This window comes from Macrosteles quadrilineatus, unplaced genomic scaffold, assembly GCF_028750875.1.
Source record: "Macrosteles quadrilineatus isolate MER2022 unplaced genomic scaffold, UCM_ALF_1.0 Scaffold_9__3_contigs__length_116548681, whole genome shotgun sequence".
Classification (NCBI taxonomy): domain Eukaryota; kingdom Metazoa; phylum Arthropoda; class Insecta; order Hemiptera; family Cicadellidae; genus Macrosteles; species Macrosteles quadrilineatus.
The window spans coordinates 76,200,394-76,222,170 of NW_026542602.1; the positions used below are offsets into that span (position 1 = coordinate 76,200,394).

General features: G+C 33.0%; 1 protein-coding gene across 1 annotated transcript; it reads right to left on the bottom strand.

The window, feature by feature from the left end:
- Window positions 1-12,751: 12,751 nt before the first annotated feature.
- On the bottom strand, window positions 12,752-16,666 carry LOC129003582 (uncharacterized protein K02A2.6-like). The gene has a single exon (XM_054431879.1). The coding sequence runs from the start codon at window positions 16,664-16,666 to the stop codon at window positions 12,752-12,754; it is 3,915 nt and encodes a 1,304-aa protein (XP_054287854.1).
- Between the last annotated feature and the right edge of the window lie 5,111 nt (window positions 16,667-21,777).

Genomic DNA, 21,777 nt, shown 5'->3' on the forward strand with positions numbered 1-21,777 from the left:
AATTTATTTCAGAAATATCTACATTACATATATATGGATACTAAAAATACACTGAAATTAGGTCCCTGCAAAGCGAAGCTTCTGTCCAGGGTCCGAGTGACAACAATAAAAGAATGTTACACATTTAGGACTGAAGAATTTATAATACTTAACATTACACTAAACCATTCCACTATTTCACTAATAATGTTTTGATGAATAAACCAATTTACTAATGCATAAAAAGAGGGAGGTAAGTATTTTTTGTTTAAATAAAAAATTAGTAGGATGAAAGTGAGCTTTTGGTGAAATGTTAACTTAAAAACTAGAAACTCTGGTAAAAACATTTAAGAATAATATTGTTACTTTATCATACCTACCATTAACCAACCATACTTTCTAGGTTGGTTTGAAAATCGTATACGACTACATTACAGTATTATAACTGTACATATAATTATTTTTATAACGAGAATATTGTCAGTTTGAGACTGCTCTGTTGATAGTATAGTTCGTCTTTTGCGATTGTTTCATGTCCGCTCCAGACAAAACAAGCAACTCACCAACAGTTTAGTTGTCGACTTCCTTTGTTTATTAATTCATGCATCATCTATTATTTCTCCATGCGTTTTACGTGAATATAGTAAACATTCTACATTTTATGTTTTTACCACTGCAGTCTTGGTTTATTAGTAGTAAACTTAGGAATATATCACATTTAACGAAAAAAAGTTACACTTTAAATATTTCGTTTGCCTCATGGAAATATTATGCATTTCCGGCAAATTAGAATGAAAAATAACTAAATGGGTATTTGCATTGACAAAGTAAATCCTTGTGTCAGTACCCTTATACACATTTGTTTAAACAAATAAATAATAAGTATTTTTGTTCAATATTATTTATTTTAATCTTCAATTCACACAAAGTAAAAAATCCTCAATCATACCAATTTAAAAATACTAAATAAATATTTTATTTTAGGATATATATTTATTTCATGAGTCGTAAATTTATCAAAAAAATCATTGTGCATGCCAACTGTGCGTGTTAGACAGTTTTCCAAAGTTTGACGAGGGTAGGGTAATCTATTGGCTGTCGTAGACTTGGCAGCTATATACAGGTATAAGTTGGACCGGCAAGGGTTTTGGGTATGTGGATACGCTCAAACGTATGAGATGTTCTTTTCAATGTTTTAAAATTGCGTTTACAGCGTTTTGCTGTCTTGAACATCATTGTCAACTGCGAATAAAAAAAAATTAAAATTGGTCACTTTTTGGGTTGATAAGTGACCAAACTTCAACAAGACTTACCAACATTGCGTTATATAGGCCAAGGGACTTATGAGCGATAATAGTTTAGATTGCACTCGGTAAATAGCGGATCAATAAAAAGTGTGACTCGACTCCTAATCTTAAACTGAACAAAAATACTACCTAATTGTTTAATAAATGACCTGGATCAAAGGTTCACCCTTTTAAAACAGAAAAAAATAGTTAAATAAAATCAGAATACTGTACATTTTTTCTACACAATTCATTGAAACATCTGCATTTAATGTAGCTACGGTAAGAAGTAGAAACTTCATTTGGTTCAAATTCGTGAAAACATATTCAGGCTAAACAAGTACAAAAACCATCATTACATAAGAATCCACTCCATATTAGACTTAAATTTTCACCGGGTTGTGACGTAATTTAATTGAACCGTAATTGAATATTCTTGCCAAGTGTTTTAATTAATCGTTTCCTATTTAAGTAAGGGTTTGAAAATAAAATGACATACTTGTGAAACTATACAACTATTGAGTATAAAAATATGTATGGATATATATATTTAATATAATATTAAATCTACTAAATCAAGTTACCTGTTTGGGTAGCCGAGGATTTATAGTGCTCGCCTTTAAATTTAGAGGTTGCTGCTTAGATCACTAGCCCCGAGCGAGATCGTAGCCGGGCCAAACATAATTAATGCCATTGGCTTATCAACTAAAGGTCAACGTTAGATTTTAAAAAGACCTGGCCTTCAAAATTACCCTTAAAAAACTTTATAAACTGACAAAATCGTTGAGACCATTGAAATAAAAACTAGATTTTCGCCCTTTTGATGCCTGGATAATGGTTTCATGAATGTGAAGCGAAACTAGTATCCACCAAAACCAAACTATACTACCGATATACGTGTGTTTAAACCATCTTATGGTATAAACGGATCTCGGTGGTCGTTAACCTATCCTAAAAAATACTTGTTTGATCCAACCTTAATCATTAGACTTTCAGTAATTGATCCAATCTCTATCTGAAAGCCTTAGTCATTTCCACAGTTCTCCTAATTTTAGCATCTTAAGTCGATAAACTAATGATATATGACGCTTAAGTTGATTTGGTAAACAAATTAACATCTGTGCCCTGAATAGAGGTAAAGCCTATTTTACTAAGACCTACCAAAGTGTTATCCACTGTAACCTGAATAAATTTGTAACACAATACAATCATGCGAGCTGGATATTGTTTAGTAGATCTGCAACTATCAAATTTGCATAGGAAGGCAATCATAGCCATTGCCACTGAGACCCCCGGCCTTTATTATCAGTGCGCGCGCGCCGGTGAGTGGGCGTGCGGGCGCAGACACATTCATATCAGTTTGGTCCGGTGCGCTGACGTACGCGCGTCAACGCTGGACTCGTATGCGATCGTAACTCTTGACGTTAACTTACTTAAATGTGTATAGATTGGGTGTTGTGGTTTTCAGATAAACTTGTACTCATGAGTGTGTTTTGAACCAGATTTTCTGGACATTGAATCCTGATTAACAGGTTAGTAAGTTGTGGTTGTAATTAATATTGGTTTTATGTGTAAAATATGTTAAGGTTGTGTTTTGTTTGAGAAATAAACTGTTAAGGTAATATATTAGTAAGTTAATTCCAAGTCTTCTGAAGTTCATAAATATAATTGTAAGATTTTAATCCTAATGCCATGTTAGAGATGTGTAATATTAAGAGTTAATTTGAATTTAGATTAGAAATAAACAAAAAAATACAATTACTTTTAGAATGATATTGTGGCTCATAAAAATACAAATAAAGGACATAGGACGAAAGATCCTTTTTTGTCCTAGGACGCTAGGCACGAGCCCGGAATTGTTTTTCACATTACTTCTGGCTATAGCTAGGGGTTACGGCATTATTAAATCCATTGGTGATTTGGCTGGATTTGAGCCCGAGACCTCAGGGACCGAAGTCCCGCGCTCTAACCATTAGACCAGCTAGCTCCTCTGGACGACAAATCATTAGAACTATTACAAATTAACTTGAGTTTTCCCGGGTTACAATGGACTCTACAATTTATAATTTTTTGCAGCATCAAAAATACATAGATTTTGAGTTCTCATTTATGTATGGCACAAAATTAAAATCATCTTATAGCGGTAACAAATAAATATATTCAAATAGGCTAGTAGGAGTGAGAACTAATAATGTAATCAAATTAGTTTCTCTATTACTACTATAAACTCGGATCGCTACAATAGTTGTTTTAAACTAACTCCTTCTATATTCAAATTACGTGAGCGAAAACCATCCAAATACTGTTTTGCTATAAAATAAAATTGAAATTGTTGTATGAGTGAAATAATGGACATATTTATTCTTTATTTCGTGTATGTCAAGACGTGTTCAATAATTTCCATCCCCAAAACGAACAGGTGAAAATCATATTAATTAATTAAAACGGACAAGTCTATTTATTTAAATGAAATTAAAACGTTGCTGCATTTAGTTGAATTGAAATGGGAGTATATACATTTAATTTATAAATAATTCTTTGGTATAATAGTTCGATAAAATGTCTATACTGTACCGATCAGGAGATTCTAAATAAATAAAAAGCCTTTATATTGCAATATTTTATTCAAGCAGATAGGAACAGCAAACACACAGGCGTACGCTGAAAGCAGTGTAAATCTGTACAGTAGTACTATAATACTGTACATTAGTTGCTGTCAGTTTTTGGTATGGATGAAAATATATGTATAATTTATGTTAGAAATGCTTTGTATTCGTATACGGTAGGTCTACTTACGTTTAAAAATTAATTAATTGTGTGCCGTATTAGTTTAAGAAAGGTTAGATTGTATGTTCTAATGGATGGAATGTTTAAAATATGAATTAAGATAAACTTAAACATTATTCATTGACTATGAGCGTGTAATTTAGTAATTAACTTAATAAATTTAAGGATATTATAAATCAACTTCAACCATAGTTTTTTAACTGTACTAGATTTGACAGGTTTTCCAAAATTATACTACATTTTAAAATTCCATGAGTTCAAATAAATATTCATAGTAAATTAAAGGAACCGTGCTGTTTCACAGCGTTGAAACAAATGTAATACAAATTCAAACTATCATTGTTTCAAATGAAAGCCTTTATTTCTAGGAGTATTTTAAGATCAAGACGTATAAAATCTATATAAATAAAATTAGAGTTACGTATCATTTATTGGTGATAAGCCTTAAAATAATCATAATTATTGTTGATTCCTGATTTACAGCGTGCTTCAGGTATGTCCGATCTTGATAATCAATAGCCCAAATGGAAGCTGGTAATTCACTGAACAGACCAAAACATATAATATTTTGTAATTAGAACTGGTGAAATACATCTTTATAAATAATGTATTCTTGATATTTAATTTAATTTAATTATAATTTAATTTTTTTGGTCCAGTAATATAGTAGATAAATTAATGGTAATGCTTAAACTGTACGTGCTTACATTTAATTTAAGACCAATATTACGAAAACTGATAGAAAAGCCAAACGAACTCTGAAAAGAAAAACTAATATTTTTAATAATATAGATTGCACTTATATTCGTTTTTTCCGAAACAGTATTATTTATGACAAATCAGTGAATAATTCTCTATAACAGTAAACCTTAATGTCAAACGCACCATCAAAGAGGACACTTAAGAAACCACTAAACTGGTGAGTTAAGATTTTATGGTATCAACCTTATCAAAGGCCTTTGCACACGACTCTGTGAAACCCGTCTTTTCTGAACATGAAAGGTAAAGATTCTGTCCAGCGGAAGGTAAATAATAAAACTTCTTTGTAGACATCAAGAGATTCCTTAATAAAAAGTAATAAAAAAATGTTTGTACTGTCTAGTGTATAATAATTAATTAAAATATTTACAATGTATAATGTTTAGTGATAATCTTGTTTCTTGTAAGCAACGTAAGAATCAGTGTAAACTGTAATTGGTTACTCAATCAAATAAATAATTTGGTCATATTGTTAGTTTTTTTGTATTTATTACACACGAATACTAATAAACTAAAATATCAGAAATCTTCGTCAAAAATAATTAATGTTAAAGTTAATGTTGATAAATTGTTTAAATGTATAGGGTGATTTTTTTATTGGTGTGGTTTTTAAAACTAAATTAAAAAATGAAAAACAACCTGCATTGACATAAAAATGCATTTATTTGAACTACAGTGTCATGACATTAACGTTTAAAAATTATTTCTGGCATATGGGCTCCATTCCGTTCGCGTAGAAAGCCTAATCGAGAAGTCCAATTTTTCGAATACTCTTTCCAGCAGCTGTGGTTGAATTCCGCCAATAACTCGACGAATGTTAGCTTCCAAGTCATTTAAAGTTTGTGGCTTGTCAGCGTATACTTGAGACTTAACATATCCCCACAGAAAGAAGTCTGTTGGCGTGATATCACACGACCGTGGGGGCCAGTTGATACTACCTCTAAATGACTCGTTCATACGTTCACCAAATGTTTCTGCCAAGAGGCCAATTGTGTCGTTTGTCGTGTGGCACGTCGCGCCGTCTTGTTGGAACCAGACATTTTCTAAATCCACTTCAAGTTCGTTTAGCTGAGGAACGAAAAAGTCCCGTAACATTGCCCGATAGCGTTGAAACTTTAATTGACTTGGAAGCTAACATTCGTCGAGTTATGGGCGGAATTCAACCACAGCTGCTGGAAAGAGTATTCGAAAATTGGACTTCTCGATTGGTCTTTCTACGCGAACGGAATGGAGCCCATATGCCAGAAATCATTTTTAAACGTTAATGTCATAACACTGTAGTTCAAATAAATGCATTTTTATGACAATGCAGGTTGTTTTTCATTTTTGTATTTAGTTTTAAAAACCGCACCAATAAAAAAATCACCCTTTATATAATTATCTACAAAGATCAAGATACTAATTACAAATATTGTTAACTATAGGTTTTAAATAGGAAAGAGTTACTTAATCGAAAATTGATTAATAAAATGCAAAAGGTTTATACTACGATTTTTAATTAAGAGAAATGTTAGCTTTATTTTAAAACATTGCTTTGAAGTTTTACTGCTTTCATCAACGATATAAATTAAATTGGACTTAACACATTATTCGTAGGAAAGGGTATTCTTGAGTCTCTTTTAATATTCAGACCAAGCGATATCTAAGATAACAGTTGGGTTAAACGTGATTTGCTTTTCCTCTTCAAAGAGGAGATTTTCTCTCAGCTCGCTGGACGTTACGAATTCAGTTGATTGTTTGCTTAGATTTTCACAGTAAGTGACCTCTTTCCTCTTCTTTTGTTTTGTAGCGCTCTGCAACACTCTTCTCTAACAATGCAATAAATAATAAATTTGACTTCATAGAAATAAAATTATCCAACCGTTGAACAGTGTCAGGGAAATGCCACTTAAATCTTTATAGATATAATGGATTTATGAACATGGTATTTTCAGAGGGGGAAGTAACTATAGTTTCAAAGCGTACTTACTTAGATACAACATCAATGAAACACGGTCACTAAATGTTGGCAAGCTAAAATAGTTTCTAGTTGACGTATTTAGGATGAAAAAAAAAAAACTTGTTTAAAAGATCGTTTAGAAAATCTTATATTACATGAACTTGTATTACCTCAAATTATATGACACTTATCCGTCCCTGATTATTAGTTTCAAACAATTATTCAAACACTTTCAATACAATTGATTTCTATTGTACAGGGTGTTTTTTTTTAAACGCAACCCAAATTATAAGTAAAGAAAGTCTATGTTTAGGGGCAAAACAATCTCATAGGTTGGCAACCCTGCTTCCTTTACTTCATTACCAATCAGCTGATATGCATTGTTGCATTGTTGTATACACGGTTTAGTGTTATTGGGAATATATTGTGGTGAATAAGACTCAACATGGTGTTTATAAACATACTTTGTGCAAACAAAGAACACGAATTTGTATAAATGCCAATGGCGGATTGTTTGAACACTTAATGTAAGCTAAATGTGATCAATCTGAAATAATAAGCTGTATAACTTTTAAATATGAATAATACAATACATATTTTTTCCATATTTGTGCAATATTCAATCTTAAACATGGGTTGCGTTAAAAAAAAAAAAAAAAAAACACCCTGTATATCCTGTACGTTTTAGTCTTGTATGTCACAGTATATCTTGCAGCTTTTAAGTAAATGCTACTTAAATGTTCAACGAAACTAGATTAACAGTTTGGACTTAGGTTCAGCCATAAGACTGGTGATTAAATTTTTTTAACGAGTTTCCTCTATAATCCATTAGAATATTAAATTTCAAAGTGGATTGTCCAACAAAACGAAGAACACTATCTAGTTACTAACTAGCTTTGCAATTTTTCATTATCCTGAAAGGATTTCTAGGAGCTTTTCAACCAATATAAATATCGCACCAAACTCAATATGAGATTAAGTTTGGTGAGATCCTGGATTAAATTTTCAAGTGATTAAACTATAGCCGATTTATTATAATTTCACTAATTTAATCTGTGACATACTTATAGCTCCTAAATCTTAGTTTAGCTTAAAAATAATAATACAATATGGGGTAATTTGACCCTTTGACTCTTCCTTGACGAAATTCCTATAATACGCCCTTTTAAATTGCGTAACCGAATGTAAAAAAACTGAAAACTCGGTTGTTTGTCATTCGATTTTAACAAACAAGGACTCATTTGATCTAGATTTAGATGCTCTATCTTTTTTTAAGAAAAAAATGTCCTAATATTTACGATGTTCATGAAATTTGGCATTAAACATTTTAAATGGCCGCCATATTGAAATGGCCTGAGATATTGGAACAAAACTTGTTAAGCTCTTTTTGCCTTCTTAACTACACGTTTATAAAACATATAAAATTTTTATCTTAAAAAAAGTATATGCAATGGAATTATTTAAAAAGTCATTCAAAGCAATTGTATATATATATTTTTGATCTTTCTAAGGAGAAAGTTTATTATTCGTTATAGACTGTTAACTAAGACTAAATCGCAAATTCATTTGTAAAGTTTGAGTTATTCTTTGACCAGTTGTCACCTTGAGCCCAGTGAGTATCAATGTATGTGATCATCTGTCCACTTAACCAATTGTCAACGACTCTGAGTCCTTCTCGTATAGTCATCAGTGTGGGATAGTACTTTGCAACCGACCTTTAGTAGAGTTTGGAACAATTAGATTGATTTGTCTCTTATTAATCTAAAACATATTGTATGAATATACTAAGAAAATATGTTAGTGTTAGTCTGTAAATAAAATTTCCTGGGTAACTTAGTGGTTATAATACTCATATTTAAATCTGGGGGTTTCTGCGTTGATTAAATGGGGTAGTTTTCGGATTTACAGCTTAACATTGGGCTATAAATTAATTATCAACTCTAACTAAAGGATGGTGTTGTAATCCATCCAAAAAAGACTAAGTGTGGACCACTTTTTTACACAAAATACTTTAAATCTTTCAAAAGTGTATTACTCCTAAAAATATTAAAATCATGGTGATCTTTGAGACATATGAGTAATATAATAAACAAATCACAAATTCATACTAAAGGAGTTTTTTGAGACTTAAAGCTACCACTTTCTAAAACTTTGCCATTGAGGTAGGTCCTGAAAATGCAAATTGTATGTGCATGCCATTACCGTTGATTTACTGTATTATATCGATAATCTGAAATTATGTAGTTACCCGTTCGCATAGGGTTCAATAACAAGCTTCACTATGGCGAACCAATCCAATTCTTATTCATAATTCATTATTATACGAGAAAAACTGGTACAGTTGCTAAACTCATATGAAGTAATAAGTTAAAAGTCATAAACTCCTTATTCCAGAATTATAAAATTACATTGCATTGGAATGTGTAGTCAAGTTTTCAATGCAATATGAAAAATGTAATATAAATACACTACTAACTAAAACAAAGTGATTTTTAGTCAAAGCTTGCTTTCAAGCGAGGACTACTGTTTAAAATAATTGTTTGCTAGTAAGTTGTGTTAACAAATGTATTACCAATAAGGAAAAATTGCATACTGTAAAATATTTTAGACTATTCTTACAATGTTAGTTTTGTAAATATAAACAAGTTAGAGGGTACAATAGCTTGTTGAAAAAGAATACATAATGAACCAAGGCCTTTGGGAAATTCTTCTTTAAAATTTAAGTTTCCTCAAAAACGGATTGCCACAAATAGAGGATTTTTGAACTTTGATGCAGTTTAAATGTTTATAGATTATACATGCCTAGATTTTGAGACTAATTACGATTTAATAAAATGCCAAAAACAATTAATCGATGATAATGCGGTATTTTGAGGGTAAATACCATGGTTTTATCTTAATGTTATTTTTGAATATTAAAAGACTAACAGTTTTGTCTAACACAACCCATTCTTTACTCCACGCCTGCTGATTACCAAAGTTAATCTTCCGTGTTCAGGACACTTTATTATATGTAAGAGAGGGAGAGAGAGAGAGAGAGAGAGAGAGAGGGAGAGAGAGAGAGAGAGAGAGAGAGAGAGAGAGAGAGAGAGAGAGAGAGAGAGAGAGAGAGAGAGAGAGAAAATTCTTGATTTACAACAAATTATTTTGCAGCATTACATAAAGGAAATAAAAAAATATCACATGGGTCTCAATGACCTGTGCGTGATAGAGTCCTTATTTGGTTGGCTGCTTAAAATCTAAATAAAAGTTCTTCACACTTCACATAATAAAAATAAAAAAAAGATCGAACAATAACTTTGTTAAATAAGCATAACAATTTATTTACTATACAATTATAATTATAAATAACTGCGAAACCTAATAACCATATGCAAATGTAACTCAATAGTAGGGGAGCTCATTGCTTGCATTAAATCCAATGCACATTTACTTTTTTCCTTCAATTCCCAATTTTACTGAGTATGTAATCCCGAAAAAATGCTCTAAATTGCTTAAGAAAATATATTCATAAAGTATACATAGGTTATTTTCTCGTTGGCTTATGATAATCAAAACCACAGTTGTCGTGTCTCATAGCCACAAACCCAATTATATGCTCGTTGCTACAATGTTTTTAATTTGGATTACAATTTAAATTGACCTTTTACAATGCATTATTTGCAAATTTACAATAAATAAAGAAATAAATCACTTAGTAACTTGCGTCTGTGTGTTGTGACGGTTTTAAATGTATACTGTTGTTAATTGCAGGTGTTAGTTCTGTCAATAAACTAACAATTCATGTGACAGGTCTATGAAAATCAAGTTCTACATTAATGATCGTGCTTTGTCTATCAATATTATCAGCAGGTATTACATTCTTAATAGTAATGTCGTACAACGTGAAATAACCTGCTCTAAAGCGTTGAACATTGATTTAGCCACATTTAAATTGAAAAGGAAAAACATATAACATTTTTTTTATAAAATAAATAAATCAGTAAAATATTTACTCGATAAATTTAGGTTTTGGAAGCTTACTACAAGGAGGGGATGTTTATATTGCCTTTGTATTGCGTAAGCATGAAACATTTACTGATTCATATCAGTTAACAAAAGCTAACACTTATTAAAAAAAACCTTTTGAAAATATTTTGGTTGAAATTATGTGATTACTATTACGATAAACATTATTGAGTCATTTGATAAAGTAATTATGTCATAGGGAAAGAATGGATTCTACTGAAGAGCTTTGAAGTGTGCCATTTTTTGCGATTTGGTGAGATGGACCTTAGGTACCGAAGTCTCGTGCTCTAACCACTAGACTACCTTGCTACCCATGTAGCACATATTTAATGTTATCGATGACAAATTCTAGTTGAAAATAGTATACACGTTCGTGACATTACAATCATTTAGTTTATTTAAACCAATGCTCAGGGTAACATAACTCTTTCAAGCCTTTGCTCTCGACAGGATCTTTCTCTTGAGAGATTCACAACGTTTAAAATGGCGTTTACTCAGCTCTCCACTCTAATTGCCCTTTCATGTTCTTTTGTTCTTCAAATCTCACTGGTTCAACAGTCTCTGTCGATTACCAGGTTGATATCTAAATATTACGTTCAAGTAACATAAATGCACAAGAGTAACAGTAACAAATAAATTACAAAATATGTAGTAAAGAACACTTGGTATCAATAATCTTACTGAAGTCATTATTGGGAATAAGCAGAATCAGTTTTTTCATTACAGAAACAGATGCAACTGAACCAATTATTAATTTACAGGAAATTTTGTTTAGCTTTTACTTCATAGTTTTCTTAAATATATCTCTTAAACTGCTGTAAAAGAGATGAGCATATACATTATGATTAAATCACTAGCTTAGGTTTGGTTGAATCAACTTTAAAAAAGAAAGTAATTTAATAGGTGAAACAAATCATAGAAATCTCACAATAAAACCCAATTTATGATATTTTAGAGGGAGAAGACCTATAAATACAGGTTTCTGAAAAAAGATTTATTTGTATAGTAACTTTTAGATTTGCCTATTGGGTCTGATGATGACTGAAGTGTCCAATCGAAATCGATCACTACTTACCGTCTTTTATATATTTACCGTCTTGTGAGTTAACATTATAAGTTAAAAATATATGTTTTAAGTGTTATTAGACTATTTTTATTACTTTACGGACTTTTCATTGGATAATGGCTTCTGCCACGTTAAATAAAGCACGTGATTATTCATATGAACAAGTTGAATCTTGTAATTGTTACATCCCAAGCAGCTGAGCAAGCAATTTGAAATATCGGTAGACAGTCATGGGCAATTGTTGAAATATACCATTTTCCTTAATTCTGCAATATACTGGGTAATATTGCACCTGGAAGTTTATAGTTCATTTCTACTGTTGCCTGCCGCAAGCTTGATAATTTAAACTTTACATGAGTAAGAAAAATAGTAGGTATGTAGGCTATGTTGGTAGTTGTTCCAATCGTTCGGATTGAGGTAAGAAGAACCCCACCACCAATGATTATAAATACCCCCGCCGCAGCAAACCTGCAGACTAAGCGAATTTCCATTTGACTGATTTGATTTACACTGAAATGTCTACTTAAAAATATAACATTTATTTAAATAGAATTAGTTTAACAAGTACTTAGGTTTGCTGCATCAGGGAGGGTAAAACTGTTTTTTTTGTAAAATGTTAATAGTTAGTAAGAAATAAAAATGTTTTCCAAATTTGATCAAAATATGTTCATAAACAAGCAAACTTCAACAGTTTACTTATTCTCCATAAGAATAACATGGGAATTTTAAATTTACAATTTTTTTGAATTTTCTCCGTAACCATTAGGCGCATTATAGAATAATTAATTTATAAAACTCATTTAAGTAAACTCAATCAAAACTATTTATTTACAAAAACAATAATCATGTAAACAAACCAAATAGCAGATGATTCATAATTTTATAACTCAGCTGATAACAATAATCCTACATTTCTCCCCACCCAATTTAGGCTGAATTTCCGAAACTGTGTTCATCTTCAGGTTCCGTTTGCATTTTCCATTGAGGTGGATCAGTTGCACCTTCTCTTGCTCTCAGCTGGTCAGCGTGTTTTCTCTTTATTTCACCCCCAACTAAAACGTTGTATGATAGCTCTCCCGTCCTTTCTTGTACAGTTCCTGGTCTCCAGCCCTTCTTCGTTTCATTTTGAACCCACACTTCTTGTTTGGCAGAAAACTCCTTTTGTTTAGATTTTAAGTCGTGGTAGTACTTCTGTCGCCACACTTGATTCTCTATTCTCTCTCTGCTATTACACCTCCACCTATCCAAAGCTGTTGGTATTCTTCTACCATAGAAAAGGACTGATGGTGGTTGTCCTGTGGTCTTTTGTGGGGTGTTTCGATAAGCAAGCAACACTTGTAAAAGTGCAAGTGATGAACTGAGACCTTCTTGTTTGCAAGCACTGTATCTACTCTTGAAGGTTCTGATAATCCTCTCTACCAAACCATTGGTTTTTGGATGATACGGTGCCGATGTGACATGACATATGTTATTGTTCTTACAAAAAGTCTTAAACTCATGGGACGTGAAGGGGGTGCCATTATCGGATACAATTTTTTTAGGAACGCCGTACCTCGAAAACCAAGTCCTTAATCTATTTACAAGAGCAGCAGTTGTCGTACGGTCCATAACTTCGATCTCAACCCATTTTGAGTAAGCATCGATTCCTACTAACCAGAATCGGTTGTCGAATGGTCCTGCGAAGTCGAGATGAATTCGCTCCCAAGGATCACTTGGCACATTCCAAGGATATAGAGGTACTTCTGTGTCAAATGATCGGTTACTCTGGCAAGGGTGGCATCTACGGACATAAACCTCGACATCCTTATTCAGATTAGGCCACCATACATAATACCTTGATAGGGATCTCATGGCCTCTATTCCAGGATGTCCTTTGTGGAGTTCTTTTAATACATTTTCTCTCAAAATCTGTGGCACCACTATTCTTCCCAATCGCATGATTATACCGTTTTCTAATGTCAGCTCTTCTCTCTTATTCCAATATGGTTTCATGGATGGTGGTAGGTTTCCTGTATCTTTTGGCCAACCATGTTCCAGGTAATCTATAAGTTTCTTCATATTTGGGTCTTTCTTATACTCCAGTACAAGTTCCTGATTTGGATAAACGACGTCGATTTTCTCCTGAACCAATGCTCGAATCTCTCTCTCATCTGGATCCAATATTTCTTGTGTCTTGAGTGAAAATCTAGACAAAAAATCAGCCAAACAATTATCCTGTCCTTTGATGTACTGGATCTCAAAATCATACTCCATTAAATACAAAGCCCAACGAACCAAACGGTTGTTTACTACTTTGGTAAGATCTCGATGCATTCCGAATATTCTTTCAAGTGGCTTGTGGTCCGTCCTCACCTTGAAATGTCTCCCACTGAGGTATTGTCTAAACTTCTTCACTGCGAAAACTAACGCCATCGCTTCCTTGTCAACTGTAGCATACCTTTTTTCTGCTTCCGTTAGTGTCCTCGAGGCGTACATGACTGGCCTTTCCGTTCCATCCGGCATCAAATGTAACAGTACTGCACCAACCCCTTGTTCACAAGCATCACATTCAACAATGATCGGCTTTGATATGTCGTATGGAACTAATGTCTTCTCTAATGACAGGATATTCTTCAACTTGTCGAACGTCGTCTGTTCGGTGTCAGTCCATTTCCATTTAGTCTTCGTACCAGTCAGCTTATGCAAGTTCGAAGCGATCGCATGAAGATTAGGTATGTACCTTTCGTAAAAGTTTAGTGCTCCTAGAAAAGCTCGTAATTCTTTCACGTTTCTTGGCCTTGGTGCGTGTCTTATGGTTTCAACTTTGTCTTCGGAGGGATGAATACCATTCCCATCTATTGTATGACCTAAATACTTTACAGATTTCTGAAAGAACTTACATTTTGATAGTTTTGCTCTTATTCCACTTGATTCTAGCCGCCTCAAAACTTCTCTAAGAGTGGTTATATGGGTAGTCTTATCCTTACTAGAAATGATTATGTCATCAAGTAGAACTCCGACATTAAGTCCTTTTAGTAAACTTTCCATATACCTTTGAAATTTTGCTGGACTCGAGGAAAGTCCAAAGGGCAACCTTTTGTAGCGAAAGTAACCTACATGAGTTGCTATTGTCAGATAATTTTGGGACTCGGGGTGTACTTTCATTTGCAAGTACGCGTCTCGAAGATCTATGACTGAAAATATCTTTCCATCAGTTAATTTGGAAGTCAAGTCATCAAAGGTTGGCAAGAGGTGTCTTTCCGGGACGATGTTTGGATTCAAGGTTGTACGAAAATCGCCACAGATTCTTACTCTACCTCCACCCTTGTCTACGTTGACAGTTGGGGTACTCCATTCTATCGGTGTTTCGGAAGGATCCACTGGTTCCAAAACTCCTTCCTGTACTAATCTCTTTAATTCTCGCTCCACTGCCTCCCTTAAGGGGAATGGAACTCGTCGTGCCCCGTAAGATACAGGGTTTGTTCCACTTTTTAGATGGATGACCTCATTAGAGTCAGATATCGTTCCTAGCTCATCACGAAAGAGTTCGGAAAACTCCTGAGTTAATGCCTCTACTTCCTTTTGTAACTCTTTTCTATAACTTTCTTCGTTCTTACCTGCCTCTTTACTACTTGTCTTTCCATTGTCAATACGCCTAACCATTACTTCTCTAGGTAAATTAAGATTGAAAGCTACACTCCACGGCAACCCAAATAATGGAACATCATCTTCTAGTAATACAATGACCGGCAATCGCTTAGTACGATTACGTAAAGTAACGTCCACAAAAGCCTTACCCATGACTTCTAGCTTATTTTTCCCATAGCCAGTGATGACATCAGACGTCTTTTTGAGAGATTCGCCACTTGAATTTATCCTATCCCAAAGAGACAAACTTATAGCACTTACCCGAGCCCCGGAATCAAACTCCATTCTAACATTATACCCGTTCAATTCTACATCTATTGTAGCTCTGGGAACCTTACTCTTGACTGACCTAATTTGTGTACCACTAACATCAATATCAGAACTACACTCATCATCATAAGTTTGATTACAAGAATCATCTACTTTTCTCAAATTACCATCTGTTCTCTTGACAAAATTATTTTTACTTTTGCACATTCTTGCGAAGTGGCCTTTCTTTGAACATTTCTTGCACACAGCAGAAATAGCAGGACATCTATCTTCACTAGGGTCATGTGTAAACCCACATCTATAACACCTATTGAAGCCAGTAGATTTCTGTACCTCTGGTTTCCTCTTTTCCTTACTGTCACTTACTTTGAAAATCTCATTTTTACACGCATGTTTGGAAACTTCTTCTCTCGCACGTTCCATGGATTGAGCTAACTCTAGTACTACTGTTGACTTAACACGCTCACCTCGGTTATCAACTCCCTCGGGCCATCTTTGTCTGACTTCGACTTCAAATTCTGGACAGTTGCTTCCTACTGCAAACCTATCTCGTACTCGTTCATCTAAGCTATCTCCATATTTACAACTTCTAGCTAAAGACTTCAATCTGTTATAAAACAAAATAAATGTCTCACCATCTTTTCTTATAGCTCTTTCAAACTCAAACCTTGTTGCAAAAAGGGTCCTTGTAGGCTTGAACAACCGGTTGGCTTCCTCCTTGACTTCGTCGTAGGTGCACTCCTCCCAGGCCCTTGGATACATCTGGTCCGACAGTGCCCTGAGGTGCTCCTCTCCGATATTTGCCAACAGAAGATCTCGCCGAGCCGCTTGTTCTTCTGAGTCAGCACCACCCAGTCCCTTAACTCTGCAGGTCAACTCAAAACGAGCTATGTAGTCTTCCCACAATTGTTCACTATTAAACTCTTTAAATGAAAATCTGCTCATTCTATCTTGTATGCAAGACATCTTACTAAAATCAATTACACTCTTATACTGAGACTGGTCTGTTTTCCTCGGCATTTTCTCGTCGCCAATATAGAATAATTAATTTATAAAACTCATTTAAGTAAACTCAATCAAAACTATTTATTTACAAAAACAATAATCATGTAAACAAACCAAATAGCAGATGATTCATAATTTTATAACTCAGCTGATAACAATAATCCTACACGCATAATAACGCTTCAATATACTAAATTATTTGTTTTTTTAAGCTCTACAAAATGGTTTGGAAAGAAATTGTTAAATTTTATGTTTTTTTGGTCAAAAATGGGAAAAACCTATTTTTACCCCATAAAACCCCCCGTAAACCCCCGTTCCCATGGTCCGATCATGCTGGATCGCAAACTCGTTCGAATAAACGTAGGTTTACACGTTTGTACCAAATTTCATCAAAATCGGATCATTTTTGCTCGAGTTATCGTGCTAACGGACACACACACATATATATATATATATATAAATATATATATATATATAAATATATATATATATAAATATATATATATAAATATATATATATATATAAATATATATATATATATATATATATATATATATGAATTTGAACGGATGGTGTTTTTGGCCTCTAGGGACCTCAAAACGAAAAAAAAAATCGGTCCCGCGTCCAGGTCTTACCATGAGTACTACGGTAATAGCTTATTCCCTATATGGGAAATTCGCTAAAATGATCAGACTACTTAGTTTTATAATGTTTCCTCTGGCTCAGGTAAATTTACCTTACATTGTTAAGTGGTTTCAATTAAACATAAAAATGTAAAAAGTTGAAAAATATAGGATTATTTTTTATAGCCAGGATGATCAAGTGAAATTGCAAACTTAAGGTCGCACGTCTAATAAATAAAGCCATGTTATAATGGTAAGGGATGCAATTGTATTAAAAACATTGTCAGAAACACAAGGTATTTCTCTTGGACGTCAACATGTTGTGACCCAATAGGATTTTAAGGAAATGAATTCTCTTACTATTTCTTACTAAAGTAACAACCAAGTAGGTTCAAAAAACATTCATAGTTTATTACATCGATGAAGATTATTCGGTTTGAGCAATAACCTGAGGTGCATTAAGTGGTTGAAGCTATGCAATATTGTGCAATATACGGGTCTGACTGGTCCCTAGGTATATTGGATAGTTACCCTTATTATGGATACAATTTAATAAAATAAAAGTTTAATTTGTATAAGAGCCATTAGCTGCCAGCATGTATGTTTAGGTTTGGGTTTAAGAACTGGATAACAATTATATATACAAAGTGAAGTGCAGAATATAATTAGTTATCAAGCCTCATAGTAGTGCTATAAAGAGAAGAAGATTGGAAGGGGAAGGGATAAGACGATGACAATTGCATAAGTGGATTAATATTAAACATGAGTCCGGTGAAGCAGAGTGACATTGTCCCTTGCAACCATGCTGTAGAGTAACTGGGACAGCATATATTGGTTTTATCTTTATTTGACAACAATGGACATTGCTGAGGTATGTTCAGCTACATTTGCCAATTTTTTGACTTTGGAAAGCTATTGTTTATGTACGTAATACTGTATCCCAAAACTATGGTAACTATTATATTACACAAACTAAAAATGATAGACCGTTTGAAAAATTAAAAACAAATGTGCTTAGAAGGTTCTTAGCATTAAATTATTTAAAATTAGTAACATTTATCCGGCCATAGCTTGCTTTTAATGATTCATGACATTTTACCTAAAATTGTGAAGTGATTTATATTTAACATAATAACTCAAAATTTTAAAAAAAACTCTTGGATTACTTCTGATAGTTAGTACGATTAGCTGAAGTGGCAAATTAAGGGTGCTCGTCTAATAAAACGCCATGTTATTATGGTTATGGTTTCGTTTCAAAACATTAGGTAATATTGAACAAAAGATTATTTAAGGGATACAATTGTATTAAAATCATTGTCTTTTCCAACTGAAGTATTGAGGTTATTTTAGATTAACCTAGACTTTGTACAGAAGTTTTATTTAGGTAAAACTTTTTTTGGGATACATAACTATACACAATTCAATTTAAATATACTGTACAAGTGTCTTTTACTCATAAGCTATTTTATGTTGTTTTATTTCCGATTCAGTATACTCGTGAAAAATCTAGGATATTTTTGACAGAGTTCAGCTGTATGGTAAAGATTCATTCTGCAGTTTTTGTTATTATAGAATATTTGTGGCTACTTGGACAACAACAAAGAATGTAAAAGCTCTTCGAAAGTAAAAAATCAAAGATAAAAAATAATTTTGATTCTTTATTCGTGAAAGTTTTATTGAGACCCAAGCAAAATTACCATCAGGAAGTCTCCAAACTGAGATATCAGACCAAATTAATTTCAACTTTGTCTTTATGACAGAAGAACCTAGCAAAGGATCCTTTGAGCAAACTTCATTAGCCTCTTGTTAAATAATGTTCTTGTATAGGCCATTATTACTCAAATATCCTCTTTAAAGGTTTGTAGTTCATTCAGTATTACAAAACTTTAAACAGATCTAGTTAATAAGAAAATAATAATTACAATAACTAAAATATTTTATTTACGACTGTTTTTTAAGTAGCCTTTTCAGTTGAGTTCTTAGAATTGAAAAGTTTCACATAACAGCATTGTTTTCTTTCATAACAGCATAGTTTTACTTATAACAACACGGGTAACGGACCAATGAGGTTCAAGGATTGAGAGAGGAGAAGCAAAATTGTTCGATGATTTGAACTTCAACCAATCAGCTGTTCGGGCCAATAATAGTTGAGTGGTGCAAGTGTTTGGTACAATGTTTCGTTGTATCACTGTCAGTGGGAATGAGAGGCTATAAACGAATACATAACCTCTCTTATAAGTTATGAGTAGTGATATTTAGTTATTAAAACACTGTCGTAGGGGAAGTAGTGTACGCAACTCGCGTAAATAGTGTTAAGGACACTCGTAGAAGTATTTAAGGCACTCGCCAAGACTCTCAAATCTTTTACTCGTGTCGTTAAAACTATCTTTACGAAATCGTTGCATGAACTTCTATAAAAAATCTGTAGTAAACCATAACGTCTGATTTATATACAGGTTACAAAAATACCGATAACGATGAATGATGATAGTTCGATAATGATTTGACTGCAACGACTAATATTAAAAAGAAATCAACAACAATAATAACTAGGAAATTTATGTTTTGCAAAAAAGGCGAGTTTTAACCACTAATCCAGCTAGTGAAACATTCTAAATCTGATAAAGGTTTTTGAAAGAAAATCCATCGGAAGCAACCTCATGTCAGATACACTAACCAGCTTTTGCAGGCCTCATTATCCTAAAAGGATTTGAAGTCGCCTTTGGGTTTTATTAAACCTTCATTGGCAGGAAGGTAGAATGATTTATCTTGAATACAAAATGCTTAAATAGCAACTTTAGATTATTTTAAAGGTTTAATAATACATATCACTATGTCTACAATCACGTGTTGAAAATCGCTTAGTTTTAAGTAGGAGAAAAAATAGGTTTTAACAAGTTATAGAAAAAAACTACGAAATAATAAAAGTAGTATGAAATTTAAAAAATAATTATTCTTAAAAATTAAATTGACGACGTTAGTATTTGTTATAAAAGAAACTATTGTAAAATTTGTGTTATATTTTATGTGTGTTGTCCTTTTTCTTCAATCCTCAATATTAAATTTAGAAAATAGAGTTATTATTTTAAAGACTGATTTCCATAGCAACAAAATGTACAGTTTCCGCATTTTATCATTATTTTTACATCTTTATATAAACTTACTAGCTGTAACCCGCGGGCTTTGCCCCGTTTAACTTCTTAATTTTCAAGATTATCTCGTTCGCATGGATCAATCACGTCCTGGTTGAAGTTTGTTCGCTACGCTCACTCACCTTTAGGTTGGAGCTCGTTCGCTGCGCTCACTTGCCTTCAGGTTAGCTCGTTCGCTACGCTAACTCGCCTCCAGGTTGAAGTTCGTTCGCTACGCTCACTCACCTTTTGGTTTCAAATTAGCTGTTGTCATAAATGTAAAAGAAATAATAGTGCTGCACCCTGTTAGTAATCCTTGTAACTTTAATGCTATTAAACATCATAGAACAGAACCAACTTGTTTAATTGAAACAGCTGTTAAGATTCAATAATTTCAGTTCTCATAAGGTTAACATGGGAAACTCCAGAGCCACTGGGGCGAAGCCCGAAAGGATTTTTGAAATAAGAATATGCCTATATGTTAATCGGGAATGTGAGCTATCATCATGCCAAATTTCAGCCCAATCCGACCAGTATTTTTCGCGTTCACTTGTCACAAACATACATCCATACATCCATACATCCATACATCCATCCATACATCCAAACTTTCTCATTTATAATATTAGTAGGATTAACTGCTAGTATTAACGAAAAAGCTTTTAACAAATTGTTAAAACAAAGGACTTACTGAAATATACAGCACAACATAGGCAATTATTACAAGTTTGCCTTTCATTGCGAATCATGTGCGTATAAAATATTGTAAATGCCACTAGTTATATATATTATCTTAACTAAAATAATAGCTTATACATCAAGCTATATCAGAAGTCGTCCAAACTTCTAACAAGAGAAATTTTATAAATAAGATTTAAAATACAGTATTTGCAATACAGAGTTGAGTTTAAACAACAACTTCTTGTATTCTAAGTGTTATTTTCAAGACCATACTCTATACCGAGAACTATGTAGTTCTTCATACTCTCCATCTATTAGTTTATTAATTTCAGGTATTCAATACTTCTTTATCCCATATTTGTCAAGTTAACATAAAATATGGTTTCATATGCTATTAAATAATTAAATATAGTAGGCTAATATCCTATTCCGCAAAACTACTGTCACGACGAACATGGTGGTTGCTGACACTGACTGAAAGAACTACTTTGAAATAAGCTTTTAGATAGAATTCATTTAGTCTATGTTTTTTTATTATTTTTTTAGACATGAAATTGTTGGGAGGGATGGACTAGGAAACCTCTTGTTGTGTGATAATAATTTCGTAATCCAATT